The 18,357-nt window shown below is 62.4% G+C and overlaps 2 protein-coding genes across 3 annotated transcripts; both read right to left on the bottom strand.

The window, feature by feature from the left end:
* Nucleotides 1–2: 2 nt before the first annotated feature.
* Nucleotides 3–5,296, bottom strand: WDR24 (WD repeat domain 24). Its single transcript, XM_081558324.1, has 8 exons — nt 4,167–5,296; nt 2,845–3,022; nt 2,030–2,702; nt 1,391–1,509; nt 1,191–1,312; nt 986–1,090; nt 554–894; nt 3–413 (listed from the first exon to the last, which is right to left on the bottom strand). Exons 1-8 carry the CDS (start codon nt 4,645–4,647, stop codon nt 60–62), a joined length of 2,373 nt encoding a protein of 790 aa, XP_081414450.1. The 5' UTR covers nt 4,648–5,296; the 3' UTR covers nt 3–59.
* A 1,409-nt stretch (nt 5,297–6,705) lies between these two features.
* FBXL16 (F-box and leucine rich repeat protein 16) lies at nt 6,706–18,277 on the bottom strand. 2 transcript variants are annotated; one of them, XM_081558325.1, is made up of 6 exons: nt 17,920–18,277; nt 10,864–11,519; nt 9,433–9,941; nt 8,969–9,053; nt 8,616–8,679; nt 6,706–8,438 (listed from the first exon to the last, which is right to left on the bottom strand). In XM_081558325.1, the coding sequence occupies exons 2-6, from the start codon at nt 11,503–11,505 to the stop codon at nt 8,290–8,292; spliced, it is 1,449 nt and encodes a 482-aa protein (XP_081414451.1). In that variant the 5' UTR covers nt 11,506–11,519; nt 17,920–18,277; the 3' UTR covers nt 6,706–8,289. The 2 variants fall into 2 exon arrangements, with proteins under 2 accessions (XP_081414451.1, XP_081414452.1); XM_081558326.1 differs by having other exon boundaries at nt 17,915–17,956.
* Nucleotides 18,278–18,357: the final 80 nt, after the last annotated feature.

The following is an 18,357-nucleotide window of genomic DNA, read 5'->3' as shown; positions in this document are numbered from 1 at the left end:
AATGCCTCCCGCGTCCTTTATTTGGTTCACAAACCCGTCCCCACCAGCCCGGCAGCGGGTCAGGAATACTCGCACAGGTGGCCGCAGCCAGCGGGGCAGTGGGAGCTGCCCTCCAGCCACTTCATGATGTGCTGCAGGTGGCCGCCATGGCTGCAGCCCTGGCACCACACGAAAAGCCCCTTGACCACGTGGTGGCAGACAGCGCACATGCTGGCGCAGCGGCGGCAGCGGTCGCACACCCAGCCCCGGCTGCTCATGGGCCGTTTGCAGTGACTGCAGTTGACATGCAGGGTGGTGGAGGCCTGGTTGAGGCAGCTGATGGCGCGGCTGGTGCTGAGCTTGACCACTTGGTTGGACACGTTCCAGAGGCAGAAGCGCTGCAGCAGGTCGATGTAGGACGTGTACCAGTGCTCCTGGCGGGCGGGGGGGGAGGGCGGAGTAAGAGCCTGGGCTTCCCTGGGCATAGACACAGGTGCGGGTGTAGGCAGGGCATGCAGGGGTAGTCCTTGGGGTGGCAGCTGCTCCAGGGAGACCCCCAGACCCTGTCACCCACCTGGGTCTGCTCGTCGATGTCCTTGCGCACGCGCTCACCCAGCACGATGAGCACGGACACAGCCATCTGCACATCACCCTGCTCAGCATAGAAGCGCAGCATGTCACACACCAGGGCGCTGAAGAAGTCGGGTGGCAGGCGGCTGTCGCACAGCGCATGTGAGACGGAGATGAGTGAGAAGGAGGAGTCCACAGGCACCAGGGAGGCTGCATCAGCCTCACTGCCGCTCACGTGGGGAGAGTCGGCCTTGTCCTGCAGGTGCTCGGGCCCCGGCGGGGTGTCCACAATCTCATGACGCAGCGGGAAGGCCTCCTGGGGCAACACATACTCGGGCTCCTCGGCTGCGACATGGGGCAGGAAGGGTAAGCAGGCTTTGAGCCTCTGGCCTTGCCTCCCAGCCCCACCCCACCCCTTCCCCATGCCCCCACTTACAGTGTGCATGTTCCGGATCCAACAGGTAAAGCTCATCATCCTCACCTTCCACGTCACCCAGCAGGTAATCGGTGGGCACATCGCTGCCCTCGGTCTCCTCATTATCTGTCCGAGGGAGGGAGGGAGGGAGGGCATTCCAGGACTGCCTCACGCTAGGAGACCCAGTCCCACTCCCGTGAAGGCCCTCTGCCCTCCCCCACCCTACCTTCGTTGGTGATGAGTGTGGCTGAGGAGTCCAGCAGCACTGTGTCACTCCGTGTATCACCCTTGCTGCGGTCCAGCCGAGTCTCACTGCCCAACCCTGGGGCCATATCCTTCAGGTTGAAACTAGGGGCAAGGAGGGCCCATGGGTGGGTAGGCACCAGCAGTCCCACCCTCTGGGGAGAGCTGCCCCCAGGTGTCTACCTGTTCATGAGGGGCAGGCCACAGGAGCTGCCCTTGCCCACGCTGTGGTTGAGATTGGTGGTGGGCACCAGGCCAGGACTACAGTAGATGATCCGGAGCATGGTCCACGTCTGAGCTACCTAGGGGTGGGCACTAGTCACTCATGGGGGTCCTGGGTCCCTGGCACCCTGCACAGGCCCCCCTCTGCCTGGATAGAACCACAGACCCTCAGCTTTCAGCTGTCCCAGGGACCCAATGTCCTGGCCCACCCCAGGTGGGAAGCCGAGGCCCACAGGAAAAACAAAAACCCTAGCCTCCATCCTGTAGGGGCAGAGGAAACATGGAAATGGGCCTGAGCTCCCAGGGAGGTGATGAGCAAGGCAATGTGGACATTCTCTGTAGGGCTGGACACCCTGGGAAGTTTAGAAGCAAGGACAAGCCAAGAGAGGCCAAGACCCCACAACACCCAGGCCTGCACCCCAGTAATGGCACTGGCATCTGGCCCACTCTTGGGGCTCTGGACACTCTCAGTTACTGGGGCAAGCCAGGAGTGTCCTCAGCCAGAGCTGAGCTCTGAACTCAGGGCAGGGTCCGGCCACAGCTGTCAGAGGAGCTCCAGGCCCTGTACCAAGACCCTGGCCCCCAGCCCACCCTGTGTACCTGGTTGCGGCCAAGCTCTCGAGCCACTTTCGCATTGTGGTCACAGAGTTCAGCCAGTGGTCGGCCAGCCAGGGAGTAACGCTCGGCTGTGTCCACGAACCAGCTCATGCTGCCGCTGCCGGCTTCTATCTCAAAGACATTGAGGGCGCTGGAGGCGAGGCCCGCAAAGGGCTCAGCAGGGTCCAACTTGCGCTTGAAGAAGATGGGGTGGCGCCGATCCCCAGCGTAGGGTTTGCGCCCCGACTCAGTGGCCACGAGGCTCTCCTTGGCTGCAAAGGCCAGATCCCCAAAGAGGCCATAGCAGAGGCCCTCAGGGTTGGCACGCTCAACAGGCTGGCTGGCGTCGCGGAACAGGTGCTGACACAGAGTGCTGTCCTTGGAGCCGGAGAGCAGGAAGGAGGGGTCATGCGGGTGGCGCCAGGCGATGCCCGTTGTGACATCCCGGTGCTCCTCAAACATGGCGGCAGGCACGAAGGGCCGGCGCACGTCCCACACATAGACGTTGTGGTCCACCATCATGGAGCACGTGGCGAGGTGGTGGCGGCACTCGGGCCTCCACTTGACTCTGGCCACGGAGGCGATGGTCTGCACACAGTGCACCTCCTTGGCACGGTGTGTGGCCATGTCCCAGACCTTCACCATCTTGTCACGCCCACCTGTGGCCAGCCAGCCCCTGGGAAAGGCCCATGAAGTCCTCAGTGACCTCTTTTGGGGTGGGAGGGCTCCCCACTCTGTCTCACAGGTCTTGAGGCAGTGAGAGGGCCCTTCCACAAGCCCACCCACCCTGCCCCGCTGCCCTGGCCCCCACCCCACACCTGTCCTCGGGGTGCCAGTCGCAGCAGAATACAGGCCCGTTGTGGGCTGTGAACATTCGCTCACAGCGGTCAGGCCGCCGAATGTCCCAGAGCTGCACGTTGCCATTCTCGAAGGTGGACGCGAAGGTGAAGTAGTCCCGGATGCTGAACTGGACATCGCGCACGCTCTCAGACTGGCCTGTGAGTGGACATTAGTGGAGGCAGAAGGTTGGGGGTGGCCCACAGGATCTCCAGGAGGGAGAGCAAGCAACCAAGGGGGATTCCTCAGAATGGATGTGGGCTGGTGTTGCATGCCTGCCCGTGGCCCAGGCCACAAGGCCTGGAGGGTGGTGTAGACACTGCCAAGCCCTGTCCAGAGTGGACAGGGGCAAAGAGAGGCATGGCAAAGCAGATAATAGCCCAGGAAGGTGAGAGGGGCACTAGGCATCAGGTGGTTTTTAAGACTCCTGGACCTTTATTTTCTCTGGATTCTGCATGACATCCGTCCTTAAGCAAAGCTGTCACGGCTTCAGGACCAGGTGTCAGAGCACTGTGTGAACAGGACCTCCGTGGGCCGAATACAATCCTCTGGAAGCCTCAGGGCCCAGGAGGCAGGGATAGAATGCCGCAGGCTCTGCCCAGGCCCTACACCTTGAGCTGGAGCTGCCAGGTTGGCCAGCCCCCAAAGACTGGAGACCTTGAGGGGACACGTCCAGCCCTGAGGATCACCACACCAGGAGCCTTCGAAAGCAGCGCCCAGCTTTCCCCTGCACAGGGAGCCCAAGGACTGTCGTAAGGCTCCCTGATTATCTGAGGGCTCTGACCTGTCCTTCATTTGGTCTCATAGAGGTAAAAAGGAGAGCTGGCTCAAAGCGGGGGTGTCAGGAGCTGGGCCTGCTGGGAAGGGAACTGGGGGGAGGGGGAACCAGGCAATGCCCCACTCCCCACTGTTTCCCTGGGCTGAGGACCCTGGAAGCAGACTTCATGCAGTGAGGTGGCCTGGAGCTCTGAGGCATGGCGAGAGGAGGCTCAGCCACCAGGGCAGCCACCCATTTGCCCTCTCCCTGATCCCACACTACCCTCGACTCCTGCTGGCCCCGCAAGTGCATCAATGCTGTGCCCACACGCCAGGTACCCCCACACTTCCACCAGGCCCACCCCTGCCCCTTCCCTGCTGACCTCCACCCCCTCTTCCAGTGCCAGCTAAGCTGGCTCCTCCTCCAGGAAGCCCTCTGGGAGCACACCTGAGGGCCTCTGACACACATAGCACTTCTCAACCTGCCTAGACAGGCCGGCTACCTGCAAAGATGCACACCTGCCCGAGCTGCCTCCCAGGGCCTCACCCGAGAAGGTGCTGACAGAGTCCTTCCTGCGCAGGTCAAAGCACTTCATGAAGCCATCCTGGGAGCCACTGAGCAGCACGTGGGCCTCAGTGGGGTGGAAGCAGACTTTGTTCACCGTGCGCTTGTGCTCCGTGAACAGCTGGTCCTGCTTGTTGCGAGATGGCCGGCCCAGGTTCCAGGTGACCACCACGCCGTTGGTGGCCGCCGTGGCCAGCAGGTTCTCATCCATCTGGTGCCAGACAACGTCTGCACAGCTCAGGTTGAGGGAGGGCTTGCGGCCCACGCGCAGGTTCAGCTTCTCCACAAACTGCTCCTCCTCAATGGCATAGATCTTGAAGATGCTGCGGCCTGCTACGACCACCTGGGCCGCGTCACGGCACACGCTGATGGCATTGGCAGGAGCATCCAGGTGGCAGTGCATGGTGCGACCCGTCAGCACGCTGCCACCGAGGGCCGTGGTCACGCGGGACATCTTCTCCATGGCTGCACGAGTGGCGAGGACAGATCGGTCAAGTGGGCAGTCCTGGTCAGCCTGGCGGCAGGAGCGTGTCCTTTCAGACCCTTCACCCTGGGTGGTTCCTCCAAAACTGCTTAGTCCAGGGCAGTCCACCGTTAGTCAGTCGGTCCGATAGCAAGTTCCATCACCCTGGCTGGGCAGTCGGAGGGCGTCATGGCTGCCCTGAGGCTAGCCAGACCCATGTCTGACTTCTGGGGGAGACCTTACCTGGTCAGCCCCAGGCCAGGCCACTTCTCCAACCCCCTAACTGCCAGATCAGGATGGTCACTGGACCTTCGGGCAGTCAGTCCCGCCAGGGAAGCCAGATGTCCCACCGTGCACAGTCGGCCTCTGGAAAGGGGGCAGGAAGACCAGAGGCGTCCGGAGAACACAGGCTACAGAGGCGTGAGGGTCAGAGGGGCTTCCAGGACCAAGCTGTTTACAGAACCCGAGGGGTGGCTGGCGCGAACGCTCAGGAGAGCCCGGAGGCGCGGAGGTTGCGGCGAGAGCGGAGACAGCGGGAACAGAACTGGAAAAACGGAGAAGCCTCTCCTTTCGCGGGCATCTGAGCCATTTCCCGAAACCGCCGGGCCGGGGAGGAACGGCCGCGCCGGAAGCAGCCCGTCTCGGTCCCGCCCCCCGCCGAACGTGGTCCTTTTTTTTTCCCAGCCCCGCGCCGGAAGCGGGTGCCCACACCACAAACGTTCCGGAACGGGAGCGCGCCCTAGAGGCGGAGGGGCGAGCAGAGGTGGGGGAGAGGCTCCGCCGGTTCCGCCTCCGGTATTCTTCCTCTTCCTCTTTTACTCGTGTTATTTTAACGCTAGTGCTCATCTGGGCCCCACAGTCCATTAGCAAGCCTAGACATCCCCAGGCTGGCCCAAACCCCTCCTCCGTCTCCGCCTTCTTTCTCGCCTTCTTCGGGACCCGGGAACAACCTCCTAGCGGCTCTCCAGGGGTTCCCCCTCCTGCCTCATGTGAGCCCCGCACAGCCAGAGACTCTTCGGCCTGCGGGCCTCCACACTTCCTCACCGCGCTGGGAGGCAAATCCCGAGCTCCCGGCCTCGTCCTCTCCGCTCACCTCTCGACACGGCGGCTGCCAGCCGGCCGAGCCTTTGCCTGCCTCACGGTCATCGCGCGTGCTCGCTTGCTGTTCTCCCCAAAACCCTTCTCTTTCTCATCCCTCAGAGTTCAGCTTAAATGGCACGTTTTTAGAGGCCTTCCCCGGCCACTCCCATCTAAGCGGCCTCCACGGCGCTCGTCACAACCAGTTCCCTGGTATACTGATTACATCTGTTTCACACGGGTGTGAACTCGCATCCGTCTGTCTCCAAGAGCTCTGGTGCCTGACAGGACCTGTTCACGCAAACGGTTCAATCAGTGGCCCTCTCTGAGCCGCCCTTTCTCTCCTGGGTATGAGCCCTGGCCTGTGCTTACTGTGTTGTGTGATCTTCTAGGGTATCCCTGCTGCTGCTGCTAAGTCGCTTCAGTCGTGTCCGACTCTGTGTGACCCCATAGACGGCAGCTTACCAGTCTCCCCCGTCCCCGGGATTCTCCAGGCAAGAACCCTGGAGTGGGTTGCCATTTTCTTCTCCAATGCATGAAAGTGATAAGTGAAAGTGAAATCGCTCAGTCGTGTCCGACTCTTAGCGACCCCATGGACTGCAGCCTACCCGGCTCCTCCGTCCATGGGATTTTCCAGGCAAGAGTACTGGAGTGGGGTGCCATTGCCTTCTCCGAGGGTACCCTTAGCAGCCCTCATTTTTGCCCTTGGAAGAATGGGCTAGATCCTAGATATTTTGGAAGGAGGTTGTATGTAATGATTTTAGTGTCTCTCCCCACTGACACAGTGAGAGGTTAGGGGCCTTCTGTGGTGGTCACTGCTGGGTTTCCAGTCTGGCACAGTGTTACCAGTCTCTGGATGTTTATTGAAAGAACCGATAAACCTGATGAAGGGTGCACAAAAATTAAGACTTGGGCCACTCAGGACAAATAACACCTTCCCCCCACCATGGTGTGATGACCTAAAAACAATTTAGACATGTGTTTTTATAACTTTTTTAATATATATTTTTATAAACAGGTCACGTGATAAAATAGCACAAGAAACACTTACCAAATATAAGGTTATATCTTCCGCATATACAGGAGAATGAGGTCGTTATGTACAATAAGAAAATGACTTTAGGGGTTGGTTGGTTTTGTTTTCCTCTGTCCCCCTAATTTTTCCTCCTACAGTCGTTGGAAATATCACAGCTTCACTTGCATTAATACTTTGGACAAATGGACAGCTGCCCCTCCCCACTGGAAGCTGTGGGGAGGAGGGGCTGAAGAAACTGGCTCCTGACCATCTCAGCCCTGGAGCCTCTGGCCAGCGCTCCAAGGGCAGGGAAATCTTTGGGCTGTTGAACTGTCTCTTCAACAGCATCTCTCGCTCGCTCTTTCTCTTTCTCTCTCTCTGTCACTCTCTGGCTCTCTGGAAACTGGCTACTCTCTTCCAACCAGATTGGGGGGTGAGGGGTGGGGAGTTTCCCAAGATAGGGTGTGGGTGCTCAAGGTTGGGATGGAAAGGGGTCCCAGCCCCCTCCTCAGCAATTTCCAAGATGGGCCAGCACCCCAGGACTTCCCGATGTCTTGGGACTGGACAGAACACGTGGGCAGGTAGAAGTCTGGGAAGCTGGGGAGAGGGAGGCTGTGGCTAGAAAGGAGCCCTCCCTTTGGGTGTTGAGGGGGAGCTGGTCACTGGAAGATCGGTCACTGGGTAGGGCCCCCCTTTCCAGCTTCCACCTGGTGAAGACCTGCCCAGGATGAAATGTGGCACTGAGGGGCCTGGGCCCAGCTGGCTACAGGGGTTGCGGGGCAGGGTCCACTCAGGACTGCTCCCAAGGCCTGCAGGCCCTGACGGTTGCTCCAGCTGCAGGTCTCTCAAGTTAGCTATGCCACCCCTGTGTTGAGGTGGACTGGGGCCAGCTGGGCTAATGTTGATTATGCCAAGGTCACTGTCAGCCTGGTGGCCCTTCTCCTAATCCAGTTCTGCCCTAGCCTGGCCAGGGTCCAAGGACCTTAGGCCTATGGGTGGGGGTGGGGTGAGCCAGGCCTGTCTCACACAGCGGCAAGAAGGAGGGGAGGTCGCTGGGGGTCAGGCTGGCATGAGTGGGGTAAGGGCGGGTGGGACTTGGGCTCCTGGGCGGTCCATGGCTTTGGCGGCAGCCTGTTTCCCCTCGCACCCCTCGGAGGGCTCCAGGCGCGGTGCAGTGGAAGATGCGGGAAGCCCTGGGGGCTCTTCCGGGCCCCTGTGTCCTAGGGGACCCAGCTCCCCTCAATCCCCCTGGGCCCTGCCCGGGGTAGGGAGACAGAGCGGGGTGTGGCGGAGAAGGCTGTAGGGGCGGCCGTCTGGCGAGCTCAAAGCGCCCCCAGGACCGAGCCCCAGCGCTCCGCCTCCGGCGGGCGAGCGGACGATGGAGGCGACTGTGGCGTGGCGAAGGGCGGGCGTGCAGTTGCGGGCGCGAGGGGCATGCACAAATTCCCCGAGCGTGCGTGCGTGCGTGCGCGGGGCTGGCCCGCCCGCCGCCCTCCCTGCTCGGGGCGGGGCGGGGAGGAGAGCGAGGGGCCGAGGGCAGGAGGCCCCGACTACTCGACGACGAGGCAGCGGGGCAGGTGCTGCGAGAAGTACTTGAAGAGCTCGGGGGTGGCTCCGGGGCAGTTGGTCAGCTCCAGCTCCTCCAGGTCCTGCAGCTGCACCAAGCCCGACAGCCCGGTGGCGGTCAGCAGCGGGCAGCCTGCGGAGGGGAGGGGGTTAGTGGGCGTGGCCCGGGCAGGGCTCTGGCCGGGTGGGACCTGGGCCACCGCGAGTCAACAACAGGCGTGGGTCTGCACCAGGGTCCCGGCAGTGCTGGCGGAGTCGGCCTAGGTGGGGGTGAGTGGCCACTGCCCAGGAGGGCGGCACAGGGTCTCACCTGCCAGAGACAAGAGACGCAGACTCCTCATGGCCAGGAGGTGCTTCAGCCCGAAGTCCTGCACCTGGGCGGGAGGGCGGGGCGAGTTAGCTATTTCCGTTCGCGCCTCGAGGGAGCCCCACTCCTAGCGTCAGGCCGTAGGGGGCAGGGGGTAGGTTCTCAGGTCCCCACGGAGTCGCTGAGGGCCCTGGGGATTCCGTGCGCGCCGCTTGGGTGTGAAGGGATCCCAGACTTCCTTGCAGGATCTGAGTGGGCCGAGTGCAGGTCAGCGGCATATCTGGGTGGGGGCTTTCCCCGCGCCCCCCACCTTCCCCGCTTACTCCCCAGTCTCTGGAGGCGTGGAGAGCTGATACCTGGCAGCACCATCGCAGGTAGAGGCTGCGGAGGGACGACATGGTGGACAAATAGCTGAGGCCAGTGTCCGTGATGCGTACACACCTGTGGTCGCAACAGAAGGGGTAGCCCACCTTCAAAACACCTGTCCCCGCCCCTCAGCTCCGGCCCCTTCCTCCTTTTCCGCCCCAAACGCCCTGAGCTGAGCTACTTTCCTGCCCCACCGTACAGCGCCCAACCCAGGCTCCTCCCCCAACTGGCCGCTCGGTAGTATTCCCTACGGGGGGGCGGGGCGGAGGGGCGGGCACTGCTCAGCCCCGCCCCCATGTTATAGTCCACACTAGGCTAGCCTCTTATGAGGGCCCCGCCCCCCTCGCTGCAGCCCCCCTCTCGCTACAGGCTTGTCCACTAGGCTCCCTTCTTAGAGGTCCAGCAGCCTCGCCTGGCCCTGCCCTCCGTGGCCTAGGGGTGGGGCCGTGCACACCTGTCCAGCACGAGCTCCTCCAGGCGATGCAGGTCGCAGGCCACATACTCGAGTGCCATGTCGGTGATGCGCGGGCACCAGGAGAGGTCGAGGCTGCGGAGCTTCCGCAGGTTCTCGGCCACAAGCTCCACGCCGTCGTCCGTGACCTTGGAGCAGCCAGAGAGGCTGAGCGAGGTGAGGTTGGGCAGGCTGTGCACCACGTTGACCACGCCGTGGTTGGTGATCTCCCAGCAGGAGAGCAGGCGCAATGTGTGTGTGCTGTGGCCCTGGCGCGCCGTGAAGTAGGCCAGGGCTGTGTCCGTCACATGGTAGGCCTGCAAGCTTAGCTCGGCTAGGTTGGGCAGCAGCTGCGAGATGGCTGCGATGGCGTCGTCGGCCACGTTGATGCAGTCGCTCACGCTCAGTGAGGTGATCCGGGCGCTCAGGCTGGACCACAGCCCAGCCTCGGTAAAGTCGTTGCAACCTGACAGCTCCAGGCGCACCACGCCCTGCATCTGCTCCAGCATCACCTGCGGACAGGTGCGGGGTCAGGAGGCCTCGATGGGGCTCAAGCCTACCGTGGTTTCCCAGGCATGACACTCCCCACAGGCATGGTGAGGCTGATAGCAGACAGGGTGGAAGGAGCCCGCCGAGGGGCAGGAAACTGTGTTCTTGAGGGTGCAGACAGTGTAAACATCCATCAAGCTGGACTCTGCCAAGTGCACTTTACAGTGTGTTCATTACACGTAAATAGCATTCTAAGAGAGGAGGCAGGGCACAGGGGATCTGGGAGTCCGGGGCCAGGCCAGGGCAGGTGCTCAGAGCTCTTGGTGTTAATGATGCGATGATTAGAGTCCCCTTCCTGAGGAAGGGGCCACCTCTACAGCTGCTCCTCTGACCTTTGCCCCTGCTTCTCCCACCTCCTCCAGCATCCTCCCTACCCAAGGCGACCTTCTTGGCATGCAGGGTCTCACATTTGTCTGCTTTGCTGTTGCATGCATGAGTGCTAAGTCGGTTGAGTTGTGTCCAATTCTGCAACCTCTGTCCATGGGATTCTCCAGGCAAGAATACTAGAGTGGGTTGCCATATCCTCCTCCAGGGGATCTTCCCAACCCAGGGACTAAAGCTGTCTCCTCCATTGGCAGGTGGGTTCTTTACCACTAGCGCCACCTAGGAAGCCCCTGCTTTGCTGTTACTATCTTGAAATCCTTAGTTATCTTTCAGCAAGGGACCGAATTTTCATTTTGAACTAGATCCCCCAAACTAAGTAGCCAGCCCTGCTCCCCCCACCCCAGAGCCACACTCCTCAGGGCACCAGCCCCACCCTTGGCCACTTTGCTGCTTGTGTGTGAAAGCTTCTTCCTCCCCCCACCCCCAACACCCACGTGCTGAGTAGCTGCTGCCTGGCCCAGCCCCCCATCCCTGCTCCTCTGGGCCCATGGCCATGCGCACCTCCAGGCCGGCATCAGTGATGGTGGAGCGCTTGAGGCTCATGGCCTTGACGCCCTTCTTGGAGAGCGCATAGTTGTCGATGAACTCACAGATGTCCAAGTCAGAGACGCCGACCAGGCAGAAACCCTCAAAGCCACGTGCCGCGAAGCCCTGCAGGTTCACGAACTCCTTCTCACCTCCAGGCAGCACTGTGTAGAGCTCCTTGGCGTGCAGCACAGGCATGAGGCCCGCCCAGAACTTGGGCTGGTAGAGCACACGCCTCCAGGCCTTGCACACCTGCGCCAGCACACACTTCTCGCAGGCCGAGAAGTACCAGAAGAGGCCATTGAGGATCTTCTCGTCTGTGGCCAGGGGCGGTCGCTCTGCTGGGGGCCTGGGCACTGGGGCTAAGGCTGGTCCACCAAGGGGGAGCCCTGCCTGGGGGCACAGGCCCCCAGCCAGAGCGGCCCGGGGTGGTGGGGCAGCCAGGCTGGGTGGTGGGAGGGTGGGCGGGGGTGGCTGGCAAGGGCGGTTCTTGGCAGCTGGCGTACCCTTGGTGATGCTGGCTGTGCCCAGGCCATTGGGCTGGCCCGGCAGCTTCACCAGGCCATTGCGAGGCAAGCACGGAGGCTTGGGGTCGCTGTCGACACCCGGGCTCGACATCTTCCTCGCTCGGGCTGCAGACAGGGTCCGGGAGACAGCAGTGAGTCCTGCACGGGAGGACTAGGGTCCGCCTCGTCCCCCAGTGGCCCCTCCCAGGCCATTCCCAGAACTGCCCAACAGAAAGGGTCTGAGTGTAAGCCCTGCCTCCCTGACTGAGCAGGTGCAGGAAGACAGGGCTGGTCATGACTACAACACTCTTGAGCATCTACTGTATGCACTGAGCTCAACCTCCACCCACCACAGAGCTTTTTGACCCCCAGGTTCTATGGAGGGCAGAACAGAAGTGGAGGAACACTCACTGGTGACTGCCCCCTTCACCTCTGCTGCCCACCATCGGCACCTGCCAGGCCTCTCTCTGCCAGGCAAGGCTGGGGAACTGAGGGTTTGGGGCATTCTCTGGCCACTCCTCTATGCCACGCCAGTGTAACTCTCTGGAGTGGTTTAAGTGCTCCATCTGAGGCTCATGCACTGAGAATCTCAGTAGCTGCAGGAGGTTCTGTGGCTCAGAACGTACCAAAGAAAGGCCAAGTGTCTTCCCAGGGTGCTCACAATGATGCCAGCACAATGAGCCCTGCACACATGTTGTTTCCTTAATCTTCCACTCAACCCGTGGAGGACAATGCTTTGATGATTGTACCCACTGTACAGACGAGGAAACCATAGCTTGAGGCAGCATGAATTGCTTGCCTGAGGTCACAGTAAGTGGTGGAGCCAAGACACAGACACAGAACTGGCTGCTGAGGGCTATGTGTAGGGATCTTCCCACAGGGTGGGGCTGAGACCACCCCCCATCCCCCTGCTCAGGCCTCCAAGGCTGTGAATGGGTGGCAGAGGGCACTGGATGCAGATGACCCCAGAGAGAAGAGGCAGTGGGTCCCTCACGGGGCTACCATCTGCCTTTCATTCCAGATCTCCTGCCCATCCCCACCTCTGACACTCAGCGAGGAGGTGGGTACCCAGTGGCTCACCCCAAATTGCTGTGTGGCCTTGGGGAGTCCTTTCCCTGTTCCAAGCCTCACTTTCCTCACTTCAAAGCCTGGGGGTGATGATATGCACCACGGAACAGCACAAGAAGAGGACCAAGTGCAGGGCATGGCTCGCAGTGAGCTTGCTGGCCCAAGGGGGAGGGGAGCCAGTGGTCCTGCCCTGCCCTTCCCAGCGTCACACCTTCCACTGGTTTCCAAGCCCTGGAGAGGACAACACTTGCCGGCATTCCACATCTGGGGAGGGTGCATCCTGGGCTGGGTCCAAGGGTCTAACTGGGACACGTGGCCCTCATGGCTGCCAGCCCAGCTTTGAGTCCAAAGGCCTTCACACCCTGGTAGCCATGAACCTTCAGGCTGCCAGTCCATGCCCCAAGAGGAGACCTCCACACCTTGGCTGCCCCTTCACTGCAGGTCGTCACCAGGTAGTTGCATTCCTCACACGGGTTGATACACGACATCCTTAACAGCACTTGCCGAGTGCCCACTGGGATAATTGTGTATGTCAGCCTCACAACAGCCCGGTTTGGGGGCACAGGGGGAAGCACTGCTGTGATCATGGTTTTCAGACCAGGAAGCTGAGGCTCCCAGAAGTTACAGTTGCCCACAGTGGCAGGGGTGGCCCAGCGTGAGGGCTGCCCCAGACGCCTTAATGCCAGTACATAGGAGGGGCCATCCTGGGACAATAGCGCCGCATGGAGGGACAGTATGAAGCCCACAAGTGCCCCCCCCCATCCTGGGGCCAGGGGGGAGAGTATCCTGGCAATTCCCTCGTGCGGGCTGTGCTGGTTAGAGGGGCAGCCCCTGTATGAATACCTTCTGCGTCCCCAGAGCAGAGCGCGCCGGCGGCGGCAGCACCATGGACAGCGCCCCTGCAGCCGCCTCGTGCGGCCTCCGAGGCCGGGCCGGGCCGGGCCGCGCCACCACGGACAGCGGCAGCGCGCGGCGGGGAGGATACGGCCCGGCAAACTCAGCTCGGCTGGGAGGGCCCCGAGAGGCTTGCGGGGGGAGGGGGGAGAAGACGCCCGCTCGGCTAAGATCCGGAGGAGGAGGCGGCGGAGGCGGCACCAAGGGAGAAATATCTCAAGAGCAGTGCCAATTTAGGTTGAAAATTCTCCCAGCCATGGGTGAGCACGTGGAGCCTAAGTCGAGGGGATCACGTGTATGCCCCGGGCATCCGCGGGGCTCCCTTCCGTCCCCCACAGGAGCTCACATTTGCATACACCCACAGTCCCATCCCCACCCCCCAGACCTCTGGGTGGAGCCCATCCACGGAAAAGAGCTTACAGCAGCCTGCAGGGAGTGTCCAAGGCCTGGCCACCCCTCTTTCCACAGCCCCTGGCCGGCCTGTCGGTTAGCCTCCCCACCCCCTACGTTCTGGGTTTGAGCCTCCTTCCCACAGAGGCAGGCCTGCTGCTCTCCGACCTTGTCCACGGTCTTGTGCCCCAGCTGCTCCTCACCCTCCAGCCTCCTTGACTCAGTCTGAGCGCTGGATCTTCAGCTCAAAACTGGAAACAGCCACACCTTAGCGTAGGGGTCAGGGCTTTGGGATAATGCTCAATCAGAAATGGGTCTTCCTGCTGGTGAGGCAAGAGGCCCCTGGGGGGCTGGGACAAGGGCCCCTCAGCCTGGCTCTGACCCCCTGACCCAGCAGACAGGTTGCAGAGCCTCCACCTTCTTGGCACCTGCCCCCACTGCACCCAGTGTGTCCAGGAGGTCCCGCCTGGTCTTCCTGTCAGGACAGGGTAGAGGCAGCCAGTCCACTGGGGACTACTACCCTTAGGGAGAAGCACCAGCAGCTAACACACAGGGAAAGAGGCTTTAAAAATAAGACGGTCAGGCTTGCACTATTCTCAGCCTCAGCCCCTGGTGTGCTGTGTCTCCATGAGGAGTGGGATTCTGGGGAAGGGCTTCTCCTATGATGGCTGCAGGGGCTCCAGGCTCCTGGTTCACCACAGGAGGAGGGAGGTGGTCACCAGTTTAGCTTCTTGTCTTCACCAGCCTGAGCCAGAGGTGAATCAAGGAGAGCAAACCAGGCCTCTGCTTCTCCAGCAGACTCATGGGAACCGTGGGGGCCAGAGGGGACCTGGGGAGCACCGTGAGTCCTGCGAGGACTCCAGACCTTGGTGGCTTCCGGGTCTGGAGATGGCCACACTGGGGCTTCCTGAGGAGCTGCCTACAGATGAAATCACTCGGCCCTGAGACCCAGCAAGTCCACCTTAGAGCCTCACTTCTGGCCCCTTTCCAGACCCGACCCTACAGTTCAGCGAGACCTGCTGTCCTGTACTCGCCTCCCCCTCTGCCCGGGCACATGCTGGTCCCCTGCTTGCTCAGGAGGCCTCTGGGATTCTTAACCCCAAAAGCTCCTCCTGTTCTATCCTTCGGTGTGAGCACCAACCTGCCTCTGCCTGTTGGACCCCTGGCCTGAAAGCATCTCCAGATGTCCACCATGACGTGGACTATCATCACTGTCTATCTGTCTGTCTCTTCGGAGGACAGACAGCATGACAGCTGAGTGGCTGAATGAATGAAGAATGCCAGTCCACTGATCAGGGTCATGTAGAAAGGGGTGCAGCTTCCCTGGAAGCGGGACAGAGGGCAGTCGACGGAAGGGCTGTGGCTCAGCTCCTCAGTCTAGGTTGTCACAGAGGCCGGTGTCCATGAGGGAGGGAGAGAGTGATGCCAGGGTCTCTGAGAAGGCTCCCAAGGCCCTGGGGCTGTGCCTTTACTCAAACCTTCGGGAAGGGGACAGCTTGTGTCTCCTTTTTGGCCGAGTCCCCCCCTTGAGGGCTGCAGGGTTGAGGGTGCTGGCTGCCTGTTCCCCATGGTTTGGCCGGAAGACCAGGAAGCGTCAGAAGGGAGGGAAGCTTCCCAGCGCCATGTCCCCCCGCTGCACTGCTGGTCTCAGCCCATCACACACTGCCTGGCCACAAGCCGGGACAGCAAGGTTCAGGGTGCATTTTCAGAAGTTGCACAAAGCTAGGATTTGACCCCAAGTCCTCCAGCTCTCTGACTCCCAAGACTCAGGCCAGGCATGGCTGTCCAGAGTGCAACACTGTGCCGCCCCCAACCCCCCGCCCGCTGCTGCTGCCTCCTTTCTCTGCTCTGCTTCAGTCCCTGTGTTCTCCCAGCCTGGAGCCCTGGGCTAGGGGTCTCTCCCATCGCACCCCTTGTCACGCCCCTGCTCTCCTTCCAGAGGCTGCAAGCTGCTTGTCGACCACTGAGACACTCATCTTTGGGACTGCTCATACCCAGGAAGGGTGCTCATACCTCACCCATCATGGTCCTCAGCTCAGAGGTCTCTTCACTCATCCCTGATACCCCATCTAGTACAGTAGAACCTGCACTGACCAGTTCCCCCTGCTGGCTGAGGGCCATCGAGCTGGACATGGCATGGGTAGCCAGAAAAGCTCACATCAGGTCAACCTGCAGCGGTGGCCCAGGGGCTGGGGTGACGACCGGGGTAGCTTGGGGTTGGGGACATGGCGCAGGCTGACAAATTCCGTGACAAGCTCTGTGACTCAGGCACACTCACATCCCTACCACTTTGCACACATCCTAGCAGCAGTGCTCCCCTCCCGCCCCCAGCTCAGAGATGCGTGGGGGTGCGGGCTGCCCCACCTGGGTGCCCGGGGCTCTGGAAAGGCAGCACGTGGGCCTCAAGAGAGACCCGAGTTGGTACTCCAGCAGAGCACATACTGTGGCCAAGCTCAGGGCAGGTCAGCCATATGGGACCGGGTGCCTCCGGGACCACGTGGGACTGGGCACCTATGTGCCAGGCTCCAGGCCTCTCTGCTCTGAAGGGTCCGAGCCCTCCAGGGCCTGGGGCATCCAGTGCCTCAAACACTGCCCAGGGGAGGCACGTGTCCAAGCCCACCCTCTGCAGTGGGTCTGACTGAGGCTCCCCCAGGCCACTGGGAGGGGAGGTTCCGGGCCACCCACTTCACTGCCACCTCCGCTCGTCCCTCAAGCCAGCCCTCAGACATAGCAGCAGCTCCCACGTGTGACGAGATGGGGGCTGCAGACACCTCACAGCGCCAGCCTAGGAACCCCTTCCCCAGCCTCCAGGCGAGAGGTCTCTCTGGTCACCACAGCGCAGCCCTTATCGAGGCCGGGCCCAGCTGGCATGAGTGGCCGGGTGCTCCGACCTCCAGCCACTTGTTCCCTTCTGACAGTGGGCAGCAGGACTTGTGCGAGTGCCCTGAAAGTGGGTGTGAGCTGGAGGGGGGCATCGGCCCCGTGAACTCCCGCAACACCAGAGATGACCGTAGGCCTGGCCCACAGCAAGGGGAGACAGAGGCCCCCGAGGCCCCCCAGGGCCCCGGTAAGGGGGAGGCAGGCCACAGAGGCAGCAGACACCTGGCTAGAGGAGTCCTGGGGTCCCCTGGGGCTTGAACGGCCTCCCCACTCTGCCCGTGTTTGTGACTGGGCCTTGAATCCCCCTCCTCCCCAGACAGCCTCGGCCAGCCCCAGGGCCACCTCCTGTGGAGCCAGTGGGTCGCCCTGGGGGACCCCAAACCTCTCAGGCTCCCAACCCGCCCAGGCCTCCTGCCCCAAGGCTGCCATCCAGCATCCTTCGAAGGTGTCTATGGGAAGAAAGGGCCCCAGGCTCCGCCTGGCGCCAGGGGGGCCTGGGCTGACACTGGTCAGTGGGCCCTGTCCATGGTTGGAGGGCTTCCCGTGCAGAGGCCAGGAGGGGTGGAGGAACGGCCGCTGGGCTGCAGGCTCCCGGAGGCTCCAACAGCCAGGCCTTCTTTCCTTCTCGGGTCATGGGTGGGGGACTCCTCGACCCACTCAAACCCCCAGAAGGACAGACCCTCCCCCAGCAAGTCTCAGGGTGCCCAGCTCTGCTTCGTGGACCCTCCAGCCTTGGCCAGCACCTGGCCCCTCCTCCACAGCGCACGTGGCCAGCGCCCTCCCTTCCCCTCTACCTCCCACTGTGGCAGCTCCGTGCAGGGCCGGGCTCAGGTGTCCAGGGGCAGGTCGGCCACCGGGCCTCGCGTTCACAAGCTCCTCCTGGAGTGTAACTCTATCTAATACCTGCCTCCAAGCGCAGGGGCTCATGGTGCTGAGGTGAGGAGTCCCGAGTGCTGTGGGGTCCGGGACCTCACCCAGGCAGCCCAGCTAGGGGCTTGTAATTCGGCGTCCACGGGGGAACAGCACGGTGGCACCGACCCACAGCCTTGGTCCAGTTGCCATGGGGATCGGGCCTCGACCAGGCAGCCACTGGGGTGAAGGGCTGGGGGAAGGCCTGGCAGGGCTGGAGGCCCAGCTGCAGCCACCAGGGAAGGGGCTGCGGTTACGTAAGCCCTCGGGGGTGGCGGTGGCGCTGTCCCAAGCCCCCTCCCCGCCTCCTGCTCATTGTGGCCTCCGCGGTATTATGGCCTGCCCCCTCCCCGCCTTGTAGCCTGGCCCGGCACACACACCTTACCTCGGGCCGGGCTCCTGGTTCATGCCACGCTGTCCACTGGGCGTCCTCCCGTCATGGGGAGCCCGGCATGGGCACCGGCGAAGCGCGGAGGCGACGGAGATGCTGGCCTGGCAGGCAGGGCCCGGCCGCGCCCCACGCCCCGCGTCTGGCCTGGCCGGGCCCCTCCGCTGCGCCCCGAGAGGAGCTCCCCGGTGGGAGAGGATCGGCCGCCCCAAGCCTCCCACCGGGGAGGCTGTGGCTGTGCCCAGATAAATAAGGCCGCTTTGCAGGGAGCCGGGCGGGCGCCTCCTCCCCTCGCCCTCCTCCCCGCGCTCCTCCTCCGCCCTCCTCCCCGCGCTCCTCCGCGGCCGCCAGCGGCGCCGCGCGCGCCCCCCGCCCGGCCTTACGCGCCGCTCCCTCGCGCGCTCCCGGCGCCGGTAGCCAATCCGGGCTGCCGAG

Source organism: Giraffa tippelskirchi, chromosome 13, assembly GCF_054371585.1.
Source record: "Giraffa tippelskirchi isolate mGirTip1 chromosome 13, T2T-mGirTip1v1.2.pri, whole genome shotgun sequence".
NCBI lineage: Eukaryota > Metazoa > Chordata > Mammalia > Artiodactyla > Giraffidae > Giraffa > Giraffa tippelskirchi.
Note: the sequence above shows the minus strand (reverse complement) of the source record. Positions and strands in the feature narration are given on the sequence as shown.

What these genes read in the sequence shown, in the direction of transcription:
- WDR24 (XM_081558324.1), bottom strand. Translation starts at nt 4,647, where the DNA reads ATGGAGAAGATGTCCCGCGTGACCACGGCCCTCGGTGGCAGCGTGCTG. An exon ending in GACTGGCACCCCGAGGACAG is followed by an intron (nt 2,703 to 2,844) that starts GTGTGGGGTGGG and finishes GGCCTTTCCCAG; the next exon opens with GGGCTGGCTGGCCACAGGTG. An exon ending in GGCCTGCCCCTCATGAACAG is followed by an intron (nt 1,313 to 1,390) that starts GTAGACACCTGG and finishes CCTTGCCCCTAG; the next exon opens with TTTCAACCTGAAGGATATGG.
- FBXL16 (XM_081558325.1), bottom strand. Translation starts at nt 11,505, where the DNA reads ATGTCGAGCCCGGGTGTCGACAGCGACCCCAAGCCTCCGTGCTTGCCT. An exon ending in TCACTGATGCCGGCCTGGAG is followed by an intron (nt 9,942 to 10,863) that starts GTGCGCATGGCC and finishes ACCTGTCCGCAG; the next exon opens with GTGATGCTGGAGCAGATGCA. An exon ending in ACCTGCGATGGTGCTGCCAG is followed by an intron (nt 8,680 to 8,968) that starts GTATCAGCTCTC and finishes CCTCCCGCCCAG; the next exon opens with GTGCAGGACTTCGGGCTGAA.